Here is an 18,006-nt window from a genome sequence, read left to right on the forward strand (position 1 = left end):
GCATTATGAAGTTGGCATCTCGTTGGGAACGCGTCATCGAAAAAATCGGTGCATATTTGACTTGCATCGCATTATTGTAACCAATTTTATGAACAATTGAAAATTCAATAAAAATGCCGCAAGACTTTTTTGACGACCTAATATATATATTTTACCAACAGATGTCACTGTATATTGTTAAGGGTCGACCATGCATAAAGACATATTTCTGGTGGGCACTATTGGTCCTGGTCATGGATTCGCTTTCTTCTACCTATTACATACATTACAAGCAATATAGTATACTTTTTGACTTTATTTTATTGTTTTTGCCAAACAGTTATATCAAATTGCGGATTCTAGGAAATGGGATGTAATATTCTTTTTTTCAGCAAAAAGTTAACGATCATAATTTATTAAAGTTTTAGCAGGCACAGCTCTTAGTTTATGTTTAATTTCCCAACTACAATGAGAGCGATCCAGAGAAGCCCTGAAAATATTCGCCTACATTACCCAACCCATATAGAATATAAATCTATTGACTATATATATACATATACTCGTATATATAGTCAACAAGTTAACATTAAATTGTCCAAAACTCGTGTTTCAGGTACGTTAAGGTCGAGCAGCTGCCCGAATTGACTTATCGCCATTTGATTGATATACTCACTTACAGATAAACCGAACATATATAATCTTAGAGCCTTTAGCAGGTGCTACGCCACTGTTTGTCCGGAATCCATGACGTTAAAATATACATTTATAAATATATCGGACGTCATGACCACCAACAAAAAAGACCATCACAAAAAGTCCCGGGAAGGTGGCTGAAATCAGTGGTGATAAGAGCCCGTTACCACTTTCTTTGTCGAAGAATGCTTATAAATATGATTTCTTAGTTCTTGTTTACAATCTTTCGTTGACGAATTAATCTATGAAAACAAAATACCAGGTTTAAATGGAACAAAATACGTCATACCTGAACTAAGGTCAAAAATATCTAATCAATAAAACCCATAACAAATTTATCAAATAAATAATGATTTTTTATTCCAAAAGAAACTATGAATTACCCGTTTAGTCGCTAGCTGCATCTAGGTTTTGAAAAGAAAAACGTTTCTAATTTACACCGTACAAAGGAAGTTCTGCTGCTGAGTGTCTAGATAAAATAAACTTGAGATTGAGTAAGTTTATAAACAATGAGAGAATAATCTCTCGAGTTAATTTCAATATATTTCTAACAAATTTAAAAAACAGGATCTTAATTTCTTTACCAATCTGATTCCTTAAAAAGCAACAGATAGAAAAACGCTATCTTAACCATTTCTTACTATATATATCGCCCAATTCATTGCATTACTTCGCATTACATAATTGAAATAACCATTATCAGATTAATATTAAATTCATACCCCGAATCGTAAACTCGTCTCGGCTAGCAGGACCTATCATTCAATGTCATGGGACAACATTGCAGTGATCATAAAAATGTTAAGCGAACCCCTAATAAAAAAGGTTATTATACGAAAATAAATCTGGCAAGCTAACTCCTGTGGTTCTCGTTAAATGCTAAAAACGTCATGTGACCAAAAAATATGTGACGTGTAGTTTCTTAGGTAATGAATGATAAATAAAGTAAAAATAATTTATTATTTATTAAATGTTGTTAAAGAGAAAATTAGCAATAAATGTTTAATGGCAGAATCAATGTCAGCTACAGAGTCAGTTCTGATCTGGGCCAGCAGTGTTTAATAATGAATGCACTAACGGATGAGGAGTTGCACAAAAGTCTAATAGTTCTTCGGAAAGCTACCCGTGAGATGATAAAGCTGATGATGCACGCTAAGAGATTGAATTTGTCTTAATGTAGGAAGACACATATCCCGGACCAGGCGGACTCGTCCTCCTCTATCTAGAAATAAATCGGTTAGAACTGAAGAGTGATATCTTTCTAGATGAACAAAAGTTATTCCGATTTCTTTTATGAATGAACTTGTTATTATTATCAAACCTTGAAAGTCACTTGATACAATGTCTTTAATCTTTATATTTTGTAATATTAAGCAACGTTTACTAATCCATTTAAGGGGGTATATTCGACTAATAGGTTATGATTAATTGCAAACCTCTTGCCTCTCATGGCTTGGTGATAGTTTTACATTGCAATACTTTTGGGTTCCTTGACCTACCTCGGAGGTAACGTAGGAATCCTAAAATATAAAGTACTATTGGCAGGCTGAGATTTGAAAATATGTAGTAGGTACAATATTAGTTATTTTAGTATGTAGAAATAAATAAAAATAAATAAAACAATATATTTCACATCGAAATTAATGTAATCATAATTTTTACTGAATAATATGAACTTGATTATATTATATTACTGATTTTATTTGCAAGAAACTTAAAGATTACGGTCATGAAAATCTTTTAAAATAGAAAGGAAAACAATACTCTTCAAGTTGAAATGAGTACCACTCGAGAACCAGTTTACTTTAATAAGGAAAGACCTATTGGTCTTCTTTTTGGTCTTGATGGAAGAGTTCTAGAACCACGCCCAAAAAAGAAATATGCCTATCAGATCAGAGAGTCAGTACTTGCAGTGGAGTGGAGATGGTTTGGAGTGTAACATTATTATTGATTCATATGTTGATATTTCAAAATTAAGTCTTTTTCCTTTGGGGTGCGATCTTTCATGAATAAAACGCTTTAAAACGACTGTAAGATTCCCGTTACTGGTTCACACAATTTTAAAATATTCATTTTTCTAGAGGAAATTCACAAAAAAAGCAAGCATTTTTGTCAAAAAAGCATGTTAACTAACTGATGGTAACGTCACTGTCAATGTGAGGCCTTATAACATACATTTCTTCATAAATAGCGAAATAATAATCCGATTTGAAAAATCTCTGTTAAATCAATAGATGTTGACAAAAATATGTTATACAAGGTCAACGAAAACGTACACTATAATATTGGACGCCACAGTTTTCCGCGGTTTGTGGCCTTTCTTAAGCACGACTTTCTAGCTCTTATAGTTCCCGAGATATTCCCATTTTTGGTTTTTCGGGTTTTGTGGGCGTTAGAATGGGCGTGGCTTGATCGGAAAAAACAACTCGCATAAGGGGCATCATAAAAACCTACATCCTTAATCCACGCTTCCTTCTATCTGTTACATACTTTTCAACGAATCTTGTATACCTTATTACTCTACGAGTAACGGGTATAAAAACAGGGGCGTTTGAAAAGGTGTGTGACAGCAGAAATATAGCAGAAAGGGAGCACTTTCAAAAAATTCTCATTCGGAAGAGGAAATTTCCAAAAGGTGGGAATTTATGCAGGATAGCGATCCCAAACACATGACGAACCTTGCCAAAAAAGGTTCCTTAATAATAAAGAGGACTTTACGGACGTACTGGCCTACCCAGTCACCCGACTTCAATTATATTTAAAATATAGAAATAACTGCTAGATATTCATTTTTTAATCCATTTGAGTGAGCGAAGTGTTGGGGTCGAACATTACACCTAGTCTCTAGTCATTAGAGCAATTTTATTATGTTAGGACCACTAAGATAAGGCACCAGGCACTCCTTGTCATTGCATTTCCAATACAATTCTTCCTATTGACTGAAAGAGCAGCAAATGTATAATATTGTTTTATCTGATCAACATTGCAGTTCATTTCCACTTTGTTTGTTTTGTAAAACAAATCCTTATTTGCGAAAATGAAATTTTTTTTATCAATTTCAGTTTTTAGTTTTCACTATTTAATAACCTAAATAAGCGCCATTGCAAATCAGAAGGAAAATTAAAGGGATATGGTAACAGCAGGCCATCATAAAATTGGTGAGATATAACTCTGCGATTACGGCATTTGTAAACATGACCTTAGCTAATACATACATAGATAACAAAATTACAAATAATGATTAGCGGTAGTTCGGGCAGAAAGTTAAGTTCAGATTGAATGGTTAATATTCAAGTAGGTGCAATATTTTTTTAACCTTAATGTTGTTCTACGAGGTGAATCTCCTAATTGATTATTTCCCACTAATTAGTGAACGACAGAGGAGAATTTATTTTATTTATGATACCCAAACGGCTCTAAAGTTATCGAGCATCCGCTTTTCATTAATAAAGGTAAATGAAATGACATTACACTACAAAAATTAGTGCGTTACAAAAGAGCTAAAAATTTAGAATTACAAGTTGCGTTTTTACGAAGTATCAACAGGTGTAATTGAAAAATTTATTATTTAACTTTGGTTTATTGGTTTCAGTTGGAAGTGGCATAATAATTTGTTAATTTACACAGATATTTATAATTTTACACACTGTAAGTATTTTCATTTTGTGAAGTTTTTCGTATTACTTTAAAGCTTTTATTTGATACTTTTCGGAGATTTTATTTCTTTAGTTCGACTGATATTCCATAAGTTTTTGCACCAAAAAGGGATCATTCTCATGTGTTTGTTATTGGATAATGACTGCTGGCAATAGATTGATAAAATGTCGGAACATGTTATTTCCCGTCTTATCAGCACTAATACTGGTAATGACTTTATGCGTACGTAGATTTGGACAGCCCTTCCATACACCTGCACCTAAGCCTAATATTTAAAGAAATGGAAAACCAAAGAAATTTTGTTTACAATAAACAGTCTCTTGTTCTTTTTGTTTTCATTTGTTAATTTAGAAAAATGATATATTCAACTTATTTTTTGTCCGTATTTTTTATAAATAGTTAAATTAATTAGGTAAGAAGTGGAATTTGGTAAGAAAAACAAAGCATTTATTCGAAGCTCTTAAAACTTTTGCAAGCTTTAGCATAAGCAGCCTGACATATTTGTAACATTCCCAGATAAGTAGTAAATAAATTAAATTACATTCGCATAGCTAAATTAGCTAATACTTAAAAAAGGTATGATAGTCCTAAAGCATGATTTCAACGCTTTACCTGCTCTCCTTGAACATTAAAAACTGTCAATTCCGATTTATTGACGACCTAACTCGATTCCGAAAACTGTTTTTTGAACCTAAAAAATGGATTTCCTGGAGATTTGTTGTCCTCTAATGGGGGAACTATCAGATGTTAAGCTGATAAGAACAGATACTACACTTTGATCTTAGCCATAAGGCCGAGAAGCGGTTTCCACAAACCACCTAGCCTCCTCGCTGGTTTACGCTACTATTAGAAGACGTCTAAAGCGAAGGCATCCAGCCGATCTCTGGACAAGAGGACGCCAAATTTCTCGAGTCCTAAAGCAGTAATTTAGCATTAGCATTTAGCATTGATCTCTAGTTATCTAGTTATAAAAATTAGTTAATTTCCTTCCTGTTATGTATTTATGTTATTTGTTATTTGTAGTACTCAACGTATTATAGCCATTAAGTTGGCTGATTGACGTTTAATAAATGTATTGTTATATCAAAAAAAAAAAAAACCTGGAGATTTAGAATACATTAAGTGTTTAAGGGTTTCAAACGTGTCTTTGGGGTTTTGGGACATAACATCAATAACTCGATTCGATTTTGCCATGTCCATCTGCATGTCGGTCTATATGAACGGTAGGATCTTGGGAACCATAACATATATATAGTATTGTGATATATATTCTAGAGCATGCATATTCTACAGATGGCAGCCTACCGCACGGTTATTTCAGCAGCGTGCGACATTAAAATTGAACTCGGCGTCAAATTCTTTTAGCATAAATATTTTTAGATCGGTTACCAGCGAAACTGTTATCTAAAAATAAGAGGCTCTCTCTCTCGTTTCTTTTTGAATTAGGCATTTCCGGAAAACATAATTTCAGGGTACCCGCGGGTGTTCCCCTTACATTCCCAACCCATTCGGCACTCGAGATTCTGGCTAAAAACTCCGTCTCAATTTGTTTATTAGCCGTAAGTACAACGCGAATACTAATCAGGGATGGAAGGGCAAGGGTAGTTAAGGAAGAGCAGCAGAGGAGAAGGTATAAAACTGGCCATAAGCCGACGGCATGCACCGACTGATTTCACATGACAAGACGTACTAGAGAGATATCTTTATAAAACCGTCAATACAATGCCTCGCCGCTGCTTCTGCCACTGCCTCTACTCTATCGCTTCTGTCGACGCCGACTCTGCTGCCGCCGCTGCCGGCGTCGACGTCGCTGTTTATTATTAAGACGAGCGCGAGCGGGCCTCACTTAATTAGTTGTGCGATACAATTCTAGCCAAGCGGTTAGCTGGAGTTGGCCGGCGAAGGGTGAACCGAGAAAACCACAGAGAACGGAAGTTCGAAAAATCGAAGATCACCGAAACCGAAAATTCAAACGAAACGAATTCGAGGGCTCCGTTGCGTATACGCCGTGTTTATTCCCGCTTCCACTATAAAAAATATATAAAATCGGTTAAAGTGCCACCAGAACGTGTATTATCTGAAATTGTTTTTTATTTTTTACGTTCCGCCGTTTGTTTTCGCTTTTATAAGCTCTACGAATCCGAAATGGTTAAAACGGCCCTTTTGTTGGGCCTATTCGTGATATTATGTGGAAGCCTTTTGACAGATACTGAGGCCTCAGGTGAGATTGAAAACTGAGAATGGATTTCGGAGAAATCCTAATCCTAAAAACGAAATCAAAAAGTGAAGTAAAATTATTGTAGAAATATGAAACCCTTTTTTGCGTAACGTAACGTAAGGCTCAAAGTCATTTTTATTATTAGGGAAAAGATTTAACATTCTCAAAATTTGGAAATTACTTTTAATAACCTTCCGATGGCATATGTCAAATTTACTGACCTAGTTCTACGCATTTCGGCAAGATTTGATAGGCGTGCAGAGCGTTTAAACAGTTCTGTCGGAAGTTTACAGAGCGGTAATCTCCATATGTATAACGGACGACCAGAAAATGATTAGAAAATTCGAAGTAGCTTTGTTTCTTTTTACAATTTAAAACAAGAGGAAACGCTATAGTCGAGTGCCGCGACTATAAGATACCCGTTACGGTTTTACACAATTTTAAAATATTCATTTTGGTAGTGAAAATTCACAACGCGCCACCTATTGTCGGAGAAAGCATGTTGAGTAACTGGTAGTGACGTCACTGCCCATGTGAGGCCTTATAACTTAAATTTCTTCATAAGTAGCGAAATTTTTGGTTATTAGGGTTTGGTGGGCGTTAGGATGGGCGTGGCTAGATGGAAAAAAACAATTCGCATTTGGGGCATCATAGGCATCATCTTATAGTTACCAAGATATCAGGTTTTCTTGAAAATGCGAAAACCGTCCTTTGAGCTTGGTGGGCGAAAGGGTGAGTGTGGCCAGATAATAGTACCAGTAATAGATGCGCTGGCATCCAAAGTTTATACATACTGAATTTCATTTTTCTAGCTCCAATAGTTCCCTAGATTTTAGCGATTTTAGTTTTTCGCGATAGAGTGGGCGTGGCAGGATGCTGAAATAAACCTGCGCTGTCCCGGGAGCTCAAGAATCTTCATGCTTAATCTCAACTTTGTATCTGCTATAGTTCCTGAGATCTCAGCGTTTATACGGACGGACGGACGGACGGACAGACGGACGGACAGACGGACATGGCCCAATCGACTTCGCTATTGATCCTGATTAAGAATATATATACTTTATGGGGTCGGAAACGCTCCCTTCTATCTGTTATATACTTTTCAACGAATCTAGTATACCCTTTTACTCTACGAGTAACGGGTATAAAAAATATTGTTTTAAGAAAAGTTAATTAGGCGAAATAGTGCAAGAATCAAAACAATTTTACATTTTGGTTCAGAAAATCGCACAATGAAAACAAAGTGAGTTGGCATATGATTTGGAAAGAATAACTTAAAGATATCACAGCTTGGGGAAAGGTACAAAAACTAGCACGAAGCTAGTTGATTGAATTTCTGTAGTATCTACATACCATATATATATGTATATACTAACTATGCCATATAGCTTTCGTTGACACTCCAGATTAGCTTGATAACTTTACAGCTAGTTAAGTATGGGCTTAAAATGTTTGCCTTTAACTGGGAAATGTTTGCCAAATAGTTTCCGGCTCTCCTCTGGTCCCACGGCTGTTGACCCTAAACTAACCATTAGCCACGCGCTTATCTAGACTTCCTGTCGTCCCAAATGCGATTTAGTGCGAACTCATCCGTTGGATGAATGGATCGATCGATCGATCAGTCAAGTGGCACTTATCCCCCGATGGCAAATGTGGGCTTCCTTGGCAATTACATTCATTCAGTGGGTGGTGGCTTGCACTGGTTGTCGACTCCCTTATCGGAGTGCCCGGAGTGAAGTGAAGTGATTTGCCCATGATTTGCGCCCGAAGTCTGTCGATTCTCTTGACGGCTCTCTGGGCTGAAATTCCGAATAAACATCTATATTTATTTAAACGGCCTGATGCCATTAAAGCCGAATCGTGGACGGGCACTATCTAGTTTTGCGGTCATTTAAATTGTACTGAGTTCATTATCGCCACAAGTCAATTTCCTTTAAGATTTCTTGATTACATTTTATGGTCTGATACTATTACGAACACACTTGTTTTTCACTTATCAAAGGAGCTTTGATTTATTCACTCAATTTAATCTGATCGAAAATTTTCCCATTAGCAATGTTTCACTGCAGATTCAAAAAGCAACGGATTTGGTTTTGATTTATTGATAATACTGATATTGACGTAGGAATACTTAATGCTATTCACTTTTTATTCATGATATGAATTTTTTGAAACATATCTTCTTACCTACTGACTTGTGGAACTACTTGTTGTTTTTACATTTTTTGTTTATATTCGTAGTAATACATTTCTAATTCCATCAAACTAAACTTAGCCGCGAGCAGAAGGCCTTAGCTACTATTGCTCCTGGCCCTATATTAGCTCTTAGTTTTAAACTTATTGAGAGTAGTAGATAGTAGTAGTAGTAGTAGATCAATAAATAAATAAATTTCTTCAAAATCTGAATCTGTAGGTATTTATATCTGTCCTTCTTAGTCATAGGAAAATGATTAGCGGCAGGATCCTTTTGGCCAATGGCTAGCCCATTTTACCTGAAACGAAATGGCCTTTTCATTTAACGGAGGCTATTAAAAATTCAAAGCGTAACAGGCCTTCCTTTGCAAATTATAAAGCAAATATTCGAGCTTATTTTAATTAATATAGTACCTTCAAGAAGTCAGCTACACATTTCCATTGTCTGAATATTGTAATTCATTTGAGTTCAGGCAAACGCCAACATTCAAGTACAATGGCATGTTCTCTAACCATTATTACCGACTTGGCACTAACGAATTTGCCAATTCATGATCTTGATCTTAATGTGAGCACTATCATTAGCCATAATCGGCTTGCATAATGGTGATCGGAGGTGGGGAAAGAAGGGGTTAAATTTGTAATCGATCGATAAACGGTAGCACGGTAGGGCATGTGCATGTGATTCCCAAATTCCTCGGAAATGTAAATCTCATCCCAAAACCCAGAGCCACAGAGATCTATAAATACGATACCCACATTCGATGTGATTAATATGCTTACTTAGTGTTTGGTTATTCCGAGTCGAGATTTTCGCTAGAACTATGAAAAGAAATATGTAGGTCCCATGACGTTGGACGTTGGGCGTTTGCTGCACCAAAATCACCGATCGAATTTGGGAAGTGCCAGCCAGCCAGGGGGACTTTTCGCCGAGCCATAATTGTCCACAGGGGCTAGTAATTACAGTCGTTTTCCGACAGCCCCTTTTTCTTGTTGTCTATCTTGAGTTCGAGCATTACTATCTATTTATTTATATTCACTTGTATGTGTACAGGTACTCGGTATTGTTTTTTTTTGTTTTTTTTATTTTGTGTTTGTTCATATTGCCGCCGCAAACAAGTTCCTCTGTCAACGTAAGACAACACCATGCAACACGGATCGAAAACCTTTAAGCTTCTTTGGTTTTAAGAAACATAAGAGATCATCCCCATTTTGAGATTCATAGCAAAGAGGTGATTACCTTTTTCAGATCAATGATAGGTAACTAAACTATAACATACTATTTTAATCGTTCTAATAAAATACCTTTAGAGTTTAAACTTTTTCAAATTGTTGATATGTTTTTGGCGTAACCTTTTTCCATAAGCCTCCTGTTCATGTATTTTTCCACTTCCTTTTCATGTCATGGTCATTCGCTTAATACTCATATGATCCCTCTTAAAACAGAAGATATATCAGGGTGAGTTTTATTCATATCATTTATTATTAAACAATCTTATTAAGTCACCCAATCTTAATTAATTGTGCAAGCAAAACATTTTACATCAAATTTAGTAATCACTGTTTTAACACTATACAAATATTCCATGTACAATGCATCAATGGGAATATATTCTAAACTTGTTTTGTACTGCAACAAGAGTACGTTAATATTAAGCATAGTAGACAAGTGCTCTTTTGTTGCTTAATTTACTGTTTAATAATACTAATAATAATAATTAATAGTTATATTTAAAAGAAAATGCCGCTTTTTGCGTTTTTGTAGCTAGTTTAACATCGTCCATCTTTATATAATAATATTTAATTAGTTTCATTTCACCGATTCTAGCGCTTTATTCAAAAGAAATCACAATTAGATGGATCTTTACCGTAGGAAGTTTATACGTAATTAAATGCCAACTGAAAAACCATCCACATGGCCAAAATTGACTTTTCTAAATGCTAGTTATACTAGTCACTCTCATAGCGAAAGAGAACACAACAGGCAGATTTAGGAAATATATATTTGTGGTTCGGATCAGTAGCCGAGTTGATATAGCCATGCCTGTCTGTAAGTCCCTAATGTAATATAATAAGCGCAATAACTTTAGGTCTAAGCACGTAGATTATGGAGATACCTATACAGAGCAAGTGTAATTTAACATACGACCACGCCCACTCGAATGCCCATAAACCAAGAAATTATGTGGTGTGTGTGGGGGTATTAATGAAAAAACTTTGTTTTAAACTTTAAATATTCCAATACCATGGACACCCCAAAACTTTTCAAATTAGATAATTATTTTAAAATTTAATAAAAAATTTAGCTTATAAGGCCCTCCGCTTGCTGAGGAGATATAAGAATATTATCCTTACTTTCAGGTTCTGCTAATATATGGCTGTGTAATAAATTACGTACTCTATCCCTAACATATTTATTTCAATGTTAACGGATTAGTTAAACAAAGTAACGAGTATCTGACAGTCGCTAATTATGATCCAATAAAATTACTATACAAATATTTTGTGACCTGTTTTAAAACCGATTTAAGTTTCTATGTTTAAGTACCTATTTTCAATGGTATTACCGAAAGGTACATATATTGGGGAAATTTATCAATGCAGTTTTGTTTATTCTCCAATAATATATTTTCAGAAATAATCTCATTGAATTATATCAGATTCGTCGATATGTCTCATTTTGTACTCACTTTATGACCCAAGTTTTGTTGGATAGTGCTGCTTAACAATTATTTCATTGCCATCGGACAACTGACGGCAAACCAAAACATCGCATTTGCCAGACAATTTGACAGCACTTTTCGCATTGATTCGAGTTTTCATTTGTACCGCCATTAGAATGCACTGCTGTTTTAAGCCTACATATTTTTTCGGCCCTCGTTTTAAGGTAATTGGAACAAAGAAAAAAACACATCGATTATTGATTACAAAACAGGCGGAAAGCCTTGGCTGCTTGGTGTGCCGCATTTTATCGAATCGATGGGCGGGCCCTGAGGTCTGGGCCTTCCCATTGTTGCTGATTTAGCCCTGAACGAGTGCTTTCGGCCGTCAGCGCACAAATTTCCCCCATTTCCGCAAGCCTCGACTTTGACTGGGCTTTCGACTCGACTCGAGATTGGGTTTTCCAATGCATTTCTTAAGCGTTGTGCTGCACTCAAAGAAACGTTTTCCACGAATCTTTAGGGGATTTTTTTGGTTTCGAACTGTCCCGAGAAAATCATATTTTTTAAGTCTAAATGCCAATTCGATGTATTTTGTTGATTGTAATTTTTTTAATTTTTAATTACTAAAAGCATACATGATTCTTTAAGTGTTTAAGCTCCGAACTAGCAACTGCCAACAAGTTCAATAAACTTGTTTGTCTGCTGAGCTCGGATCGGATCGGTTCAGGCTTGGGCTTTGGTCCGTAATACTCGTAGACACGTTCTACGACTGCGACTATGGTTAAATGCATTCAGATGCAGTGCCAAGCTAGCTTATTAGTCGGCCAAGACCTTTCTTCTCGACGGGACGCGCCATATACGCTTGTGGTTGTGGATGTGAATTTAACCCACTGGGCTTGAGTGCAGGGAGTATGTAAGATCGCCCAATGTTTGCTTACGTTATTTGCTTTTTTCCCGCCGCGATTGTCTGTCGTGTTTTCATTTTCCACCTAAAGATTGCAGGTGGAAAACAATTAAACAATTATGAAGCTTATGTCGCGCGATGTTGCTGCTATGCAGGTGCCACAATTCTTGGCACGCAATAAAAAATACGAGAAATACAACTCCGAAACAATGGCCGATGGATAAAAGTGAACCAAGGGTTGCTGGAGCAACGAGTTCATCTGGAAAATCAGGTCAAGAGGCTTCGCCCACTGTGTCTGGGACTTGATCAACAAAACGGCACCAAAATAGTAATAAAACCCAGTGAAAATAAAACAGAAAATAATGACTGACATTGGTAATTCATTTACTGGCCGGTGGGTGTAAACTAGATAAGGCTCTAGAGTCTAGACTCAGGCGCAGAGCTCGCCCTTCCTCAAGATATAGAAACCCCCCGTCCGGGAATCATAAAACAATCACTGAAAGCCAGACAAACATAAACAAGTCATCAGCCAAATAGCATTTATTTCGGCCCACCAATGGTAGTGTTTTCCAGCCAAACAAAATAACAAATCCGAAGAAACAATCAACAATGTTGTATAAATTTGCCAATCAAAATCGAGCAGTGGCATCCAACTTAATTGCCCTAACGGCTGTATAATTGATTATCTGACCACGAATAAGAATGGAATGTTTTTGTTCTTCACGTGCGTTTCGTGCGAACTGCAGAAATTATAATGAAATCATAATGCCGGGAACTAGCAGTGAGCAACAATCCAATAAAAGCTATCATAAAAAGCGTTAGATGATTCCACTTCCACGGAAAGCTAGATACTAAAATGCCATTTTCCATTTTTTTTTTCAAACATATATTTAAGTATAACCATAATATTGGCAAGTTGACCCATAAAATTATTAGTTTGGAGTAATTCGCAGTTTAGTTAAATAAATATTTTTGATATCTCTGCTGGTTTAGTAGCAGTATCAAATATAAACTTCGATTTTTTCTTGCACGAAATAAGCTTGGATCCACTGTAAGTATTTAGTTTGCAACAAAAGATGATGGAGTTAATCACCACGAAAATGATACTGTAAAAGAATAATTCTCCACTAAGTTTATCAGCTTTAGTTACACTTTGGAACGGAGTCAATAAACATCTCCGAATCGATCCAAACGGAACAGACATGCCCAAATCGAATAGGCGATTGATCCTTATTAAGAATACATGTATCTACATATTTACGTTGTAGGATCGGAATCGTTTAATTTTTCTTTTTAAAAAATTTTCATCAAATAGGTAGGTATTTAACCTTCTTTTAAGGTTGCAAATATGCGATCGAAAAAACAATAGGGAAATTAAGAAAACTTCATAGTGGTTTTGCATAGAGAAGTACCATCTAATTATTTTCAATCGAGGTACGAACTAAAGTCATGATACAGCCGAGTATTTCAAATAAATTATCACATTACTCTATTAGTGAAAAATTTACAAAATAAGAACTGATGATATATTGTTTTTCTACTTATCTTAACAAAATAACAAACAAAACAATTATCTATAGTAACAAACTAAAATGTCAAATATAGTGTCTAAAAATGAATATATGTACGAGTATATATATAATGTATATACATATAAGGGCACCTTCTTAAAATGTATCATATGGCAAAGATCTTTCTAATTTAGAGTGACCTTAAGCTTACGTTTCATACATATGTATGTATGTAAGTAACAATATAATATGACCTCTTTACTGCAACTGTTTGGGATTCTTTTCAAAAAGTACAATAAAGCCTCAACGCCATTCCATACTCTCTATGGGCTAATACTGCATATACCCCTCTCGAGATCCTAATGAACATTTGATTAATTACCTCCTCTTGGGTTGTCTTTCCAGCAGCATTAGCTAACGGGAGCAGTTTTCTTGAGGTCTCGCTGCGGTACTTTGACGAGCAGCTTTTGGTGGATATCCTGCCGCGCGCCACCTGCCCTGGTGAGGATGAGGGATCTCCGATGGATGAGTTCGCAGACCTGTTTACGGGTAAGTTAGTTCCGGTTCGTGGGTAGATAGCCGTTATCCAAGGGTGATTCCGGACTGAGCTTGAACTTGTCCGTGGACTATGTCCGATGTCTTCGCCCAATGTCTTTCCTGCTTCGGCCTTATCAGTGGGAATAATAACGAGCAATTCAATGTCCAATAAATCAGGCCACACGAAAACTCCGTTCCCAGAGCCGTCATCATATACGAGTATAGTACACATCTCTTTATGGTGTATCACCGGAGTTACGGCTAATGGACACGAGACTGAGCACTTGTGGAACGCTTTCTTATCGCTAGCAATAGCAAATAGCACTTACAGCTCAGATGGCGATTTCTCCGAGAAACGGGTCTAGATTTTATTAGGAACCACGATAAGATTTCACCGCTTTTACCAACACAATGCCATTTTCCGAGTCTAAATTTAGGGAATGACTGGAATCGATTGAGTATCCCTATCTAATCCGCTGCCCGTTGCCAGGTGTACTAGATTGGATCTGTAAAGTATGCGGAAGCCCCTTTTGAGTGGGTGAAACGCGTTTGTGACCCACTATAAAGAAATATGTTTTTTTTTTGTATAACTTTAAAAGTATTAAATCAGTTAATAGAGGAAGTTGGTAGAGTGAAATAATCGGATCTAGAAACTGAAACGTTTATGCTAAGTCTACCTCAGTTGGAGACAATTTATTTGCTTAGGATTGGAAAACTACTTCTAAATAGAAGGAGGTTAAATGTCTATAACTATTATATTAACCAAATTATACAGGCCTGATACTTGACCTCATTTGATTTTGATATATTCTAGATATTCATCGTTTTAAGATCATATTTATAAACTCGTATGTTGTCTGGTGATGAATTCTTATACATTTCCTCCAATCTTCAGTGGAACAACTCCGCCAGGGATGGGTGGTCCTGCACGTATTTGCCGCGATTTACTTCTTTATCTTGCTGGCCATCATCTGCAACGACTACTTCCTACCTACGGTGGAGTGCATCTGCGAGGACTTGCACCTCTCGAAGGATGTAGCAGCAGCCACTTTCATGGCCACAGCCACCTCCATGCCCGAGTTTTTCACGAACACGATCAGTACGCTGATTCTGGAGTCAGATATGGGCCTAGGGACGATCATCGGTTCGTTGATGTTTAACACACTGGGCGTTGCCGGATTAGCCGCGCTGGCCATTGATAAGGTAAGTGGTAACTTAAGGAGAAGGACTATGATGTACCCGTTACCCAGCTAACTGAGTGAGTGTTTCGGGTGTCTTCAGCTGTATTGCATGAGCAGGTCATTGAGGGTTGACCGAATAATTTAATTTGCCCTTAATTTGCTATGAGTGTTTTGGGTGACTGTGCATTAGAATCATGTACATAGAATTGAGTGGGTGACAAAAACGCAAACACTCAAAACACACAAAGCGGTCTGTGCACTCGGATGTGTGCTCTTGCTGATCGTGATTTGGGTGCCGAAAAAAGACACCCTTGACGTTCTCTGGCTAATTATTATTATCTAATTATTTGGCAGCCGGTGCAGCTGGACTGGTGGCCAATAGCCCGGGATTGCTTCATCTACATCTTCAACACAATCATCCTGCTGGTCTTAGCCTGGGGCGGAAGCATTAGTTTCACAGAGTCCTGCATTATGATGGGATTCCTAGTGCTCTACTACCTGATCACGTTTAACAACAATAAGTTCATGCCGGCCATCCGGGTGTTTATCGAAGATCGAATGAACTGCTGCTTCTCAACACGATATGGTATGTTTGTCGTATTGGGAATATAGTATATGGTTATTAATACTTTAATTTGTATAACTCAGACCTAACGGAGCCCCCAGAGAACAGTGCCAAGGCCCAGCTGCCGCTCAAAAAAGATCCACTGTCTGGCGACGGCCTTTTTGTGGTAAATTTTCCGGAAAACACTTCGTCGATGTCCTCTACCGCCAACCTCACGCACTCCAAACATTGTACGATTTTTAGTAAACAATAATTTTCTATCTATATTATAATTGTCAATTTCCAGGGAATGGCGAGGACGATGAGGATGATGATATGCCCAAAAGCATATACGCCTACCCACATGATGCCTCCGGATGGATGAAGTTTTGGTGGATCTTTGTTTTTCCCATAAAGTTTACACTATCCCTGCTGATCCCACACCCAATCAAACACCGTCGCCTGTATCCATTATCCTTCATCATGTGCATCCTATGCATCGGCGGAAACGCCTATTTAATTGTCTGGATGCTGACTGCCTTCGGTGTGGCAATTCACGTGCCAACGATTGTGATGGGTCTTACCTTCTTGGCCGCTGGGTCCACCATGCCGGAAGCTGTCTCCAGTCTTATTTCGTTAAGAAATGGTAAGTGTTCTTTAGTTTCCGCGTTCTCGAACTATCATGCCTAATATGTCTTTCTCTCATTTCTTAACTATATTTCTATATTTCTTAACTGTAAGAAGTGTCTACTTCTTGTGTTTAGTACTTCTAAAAATATATATAGGAACTATTAATTATTAGTAAACGCATCCCCAACCCATGATACAACTCATATAATCCTAATTCGGCATTTTACTAGATTGCTATATCTGTTTTTCTTTTAATTAAATATTGCAAACTATTTTACTTTCAGGTGAAAACGGCATAGGCGTTTCGAATTCCTTGGGCGCCAATTCGTTGGCCATCTTGCTCTCTCTGGGAGTACCGTGGTTCATCAAGAACTGCATCAACTACAGCACCGGGGAGCCACAGCAAGTGGGCACCCAGGGCATTGAGTACAACATCCTGATCTTAATTGTCTCCACGGTGGCGCTGTTTGTTGTCCTCAGCTTCAGCGGATATCGACTTACCAAGCGGGTGGGCGTGGCCCTCTTTACTATCTACGGAGTGTTCATCGTTCTGCAGATCCTTATCGAGATGAATGTGTTTTTCCCCAGAGACTGTAGTAGCTAGTGATGGACCTGGATCTCGAAGCCCAGATATGCGGGAAAAACCACCGCTAGACAATCCTTTTGGTGCTGGCACTAATAGATTATTAGCACCGCAACCCACTTACAGGAACTGAACTATTCGAACTATTTTTGGACAAATCTACTAGAGTTTGAATAATTGAATTGATAATTACAAATGTACCTGTACTTTGTAATTATCGAGCACTATTTAGTAGTACATACCCTTCATTTTTGTTACCGTAATTTACGCTTTGATTATTGCCTAAGACTGTCTTTAGGTTTACGAAGCTTCCATAAGCGATTTCTATTTATTTCACGTTGTATATGTTGTCTTTATGATTATGTGTATATCTCGTAGCCTAGTTATATCCACAAATGTTTGAACCGTTACCAAAGCCCAGAACGCGATACTAGCTATTAAGAGAACGATATACATGTACATATATCTAGAAGTGACCTCGATATTCCCCCATCCTGCCCAAGGACGCTTAAGAGTAAAGCAAAAAATTCGCAAACCACACACAAAAACCTTCCGTTGATATTACGCGTTTTCATGTATGTCTAGCGCTGTAAGAACTTTTTGTTAACGTTATCTAATACCCTTGATACCATTGTTATTAATTTATAAATATACCCTAAGGTAAATGTTACTGAATCTGCCTTTCATTTTGTATTATCTATGATACATGTGTC

The 18,006-nt window shown here is 37.1% G+C and overlaps 1 protein-coding gene and 1 pseudogene across 6 annotated transcripts; one reads left to right on the forward strand and one right to left on the reverse strand.

The window, feature by feature from the left end:
* Positions 1-5,026: 5,026 nt before the first annotated feature.
* Positions 5,027-5,134, reverse strand: LOC121529852 (annotated as a pseudogene).
* Positions 5,135-6,197: 1,063 nt separating this feature from the next.
* On the forward strand, positions 6,198-17,963 carry LOC108102416 (sodium/potassium/calcium exchanger 4). 6 transcript variants are annotated; one of them, XM_017207386.2, is made up of 8 exons: positions 12,232-12,316; positions 12,399-12,682; positions 14,224-14,367; positions 15,251-15,558; positions 15,891-16,122; positions 16,185-16,331; positions 16,388-16,726; positions 16,995-17,963. In XM_017207386.2, the coding sequence occupies exons 2-8, from the start codon at positions 12,670-12,672 to the stop codon at positions 17,312-17,314; spliced, it is 1,503 nt and encodes a 500-aa protein (XP_017062875.1). In that variant the 5' UTR covers positions 12,232-12,316; positions 12,399-12,669; the 3' UTR covers positions 17,315-17,963. The 6 variants fall into 6 exon arrangements, with proteins under 6 accessions (XP_017062872.1, XP_017062873.1, XP_017062875.1 ...); XM_017207388.2 differs by having other exon boundaries at positions 12,235-12,316; positions 12,406-12,682; XM_017207387.2 differs by having other exon boundaries at positions 12,235-12,312.
* The last annotated feature ends 43 nt before the right edge of the window (positions 17,964-18,006 follow it).

Source organism: Drosophila eugracilis, unplaced genomic scaffold (assembly GCF_018153835.1).
Source record: "Drosophila eugracilis isolate 14026-0451.02 unplaced genomic scaffold, ASM1815383v1 contig_1963, whole genome shotgun sequence".
In the NCBI taxonomy this organism is placed as follows: Eukaryota; Metazoa; Arthropoda; class Insecta; order Diptera; family Drosophilidae; genus Drosophila; species Drosophila eugracilis.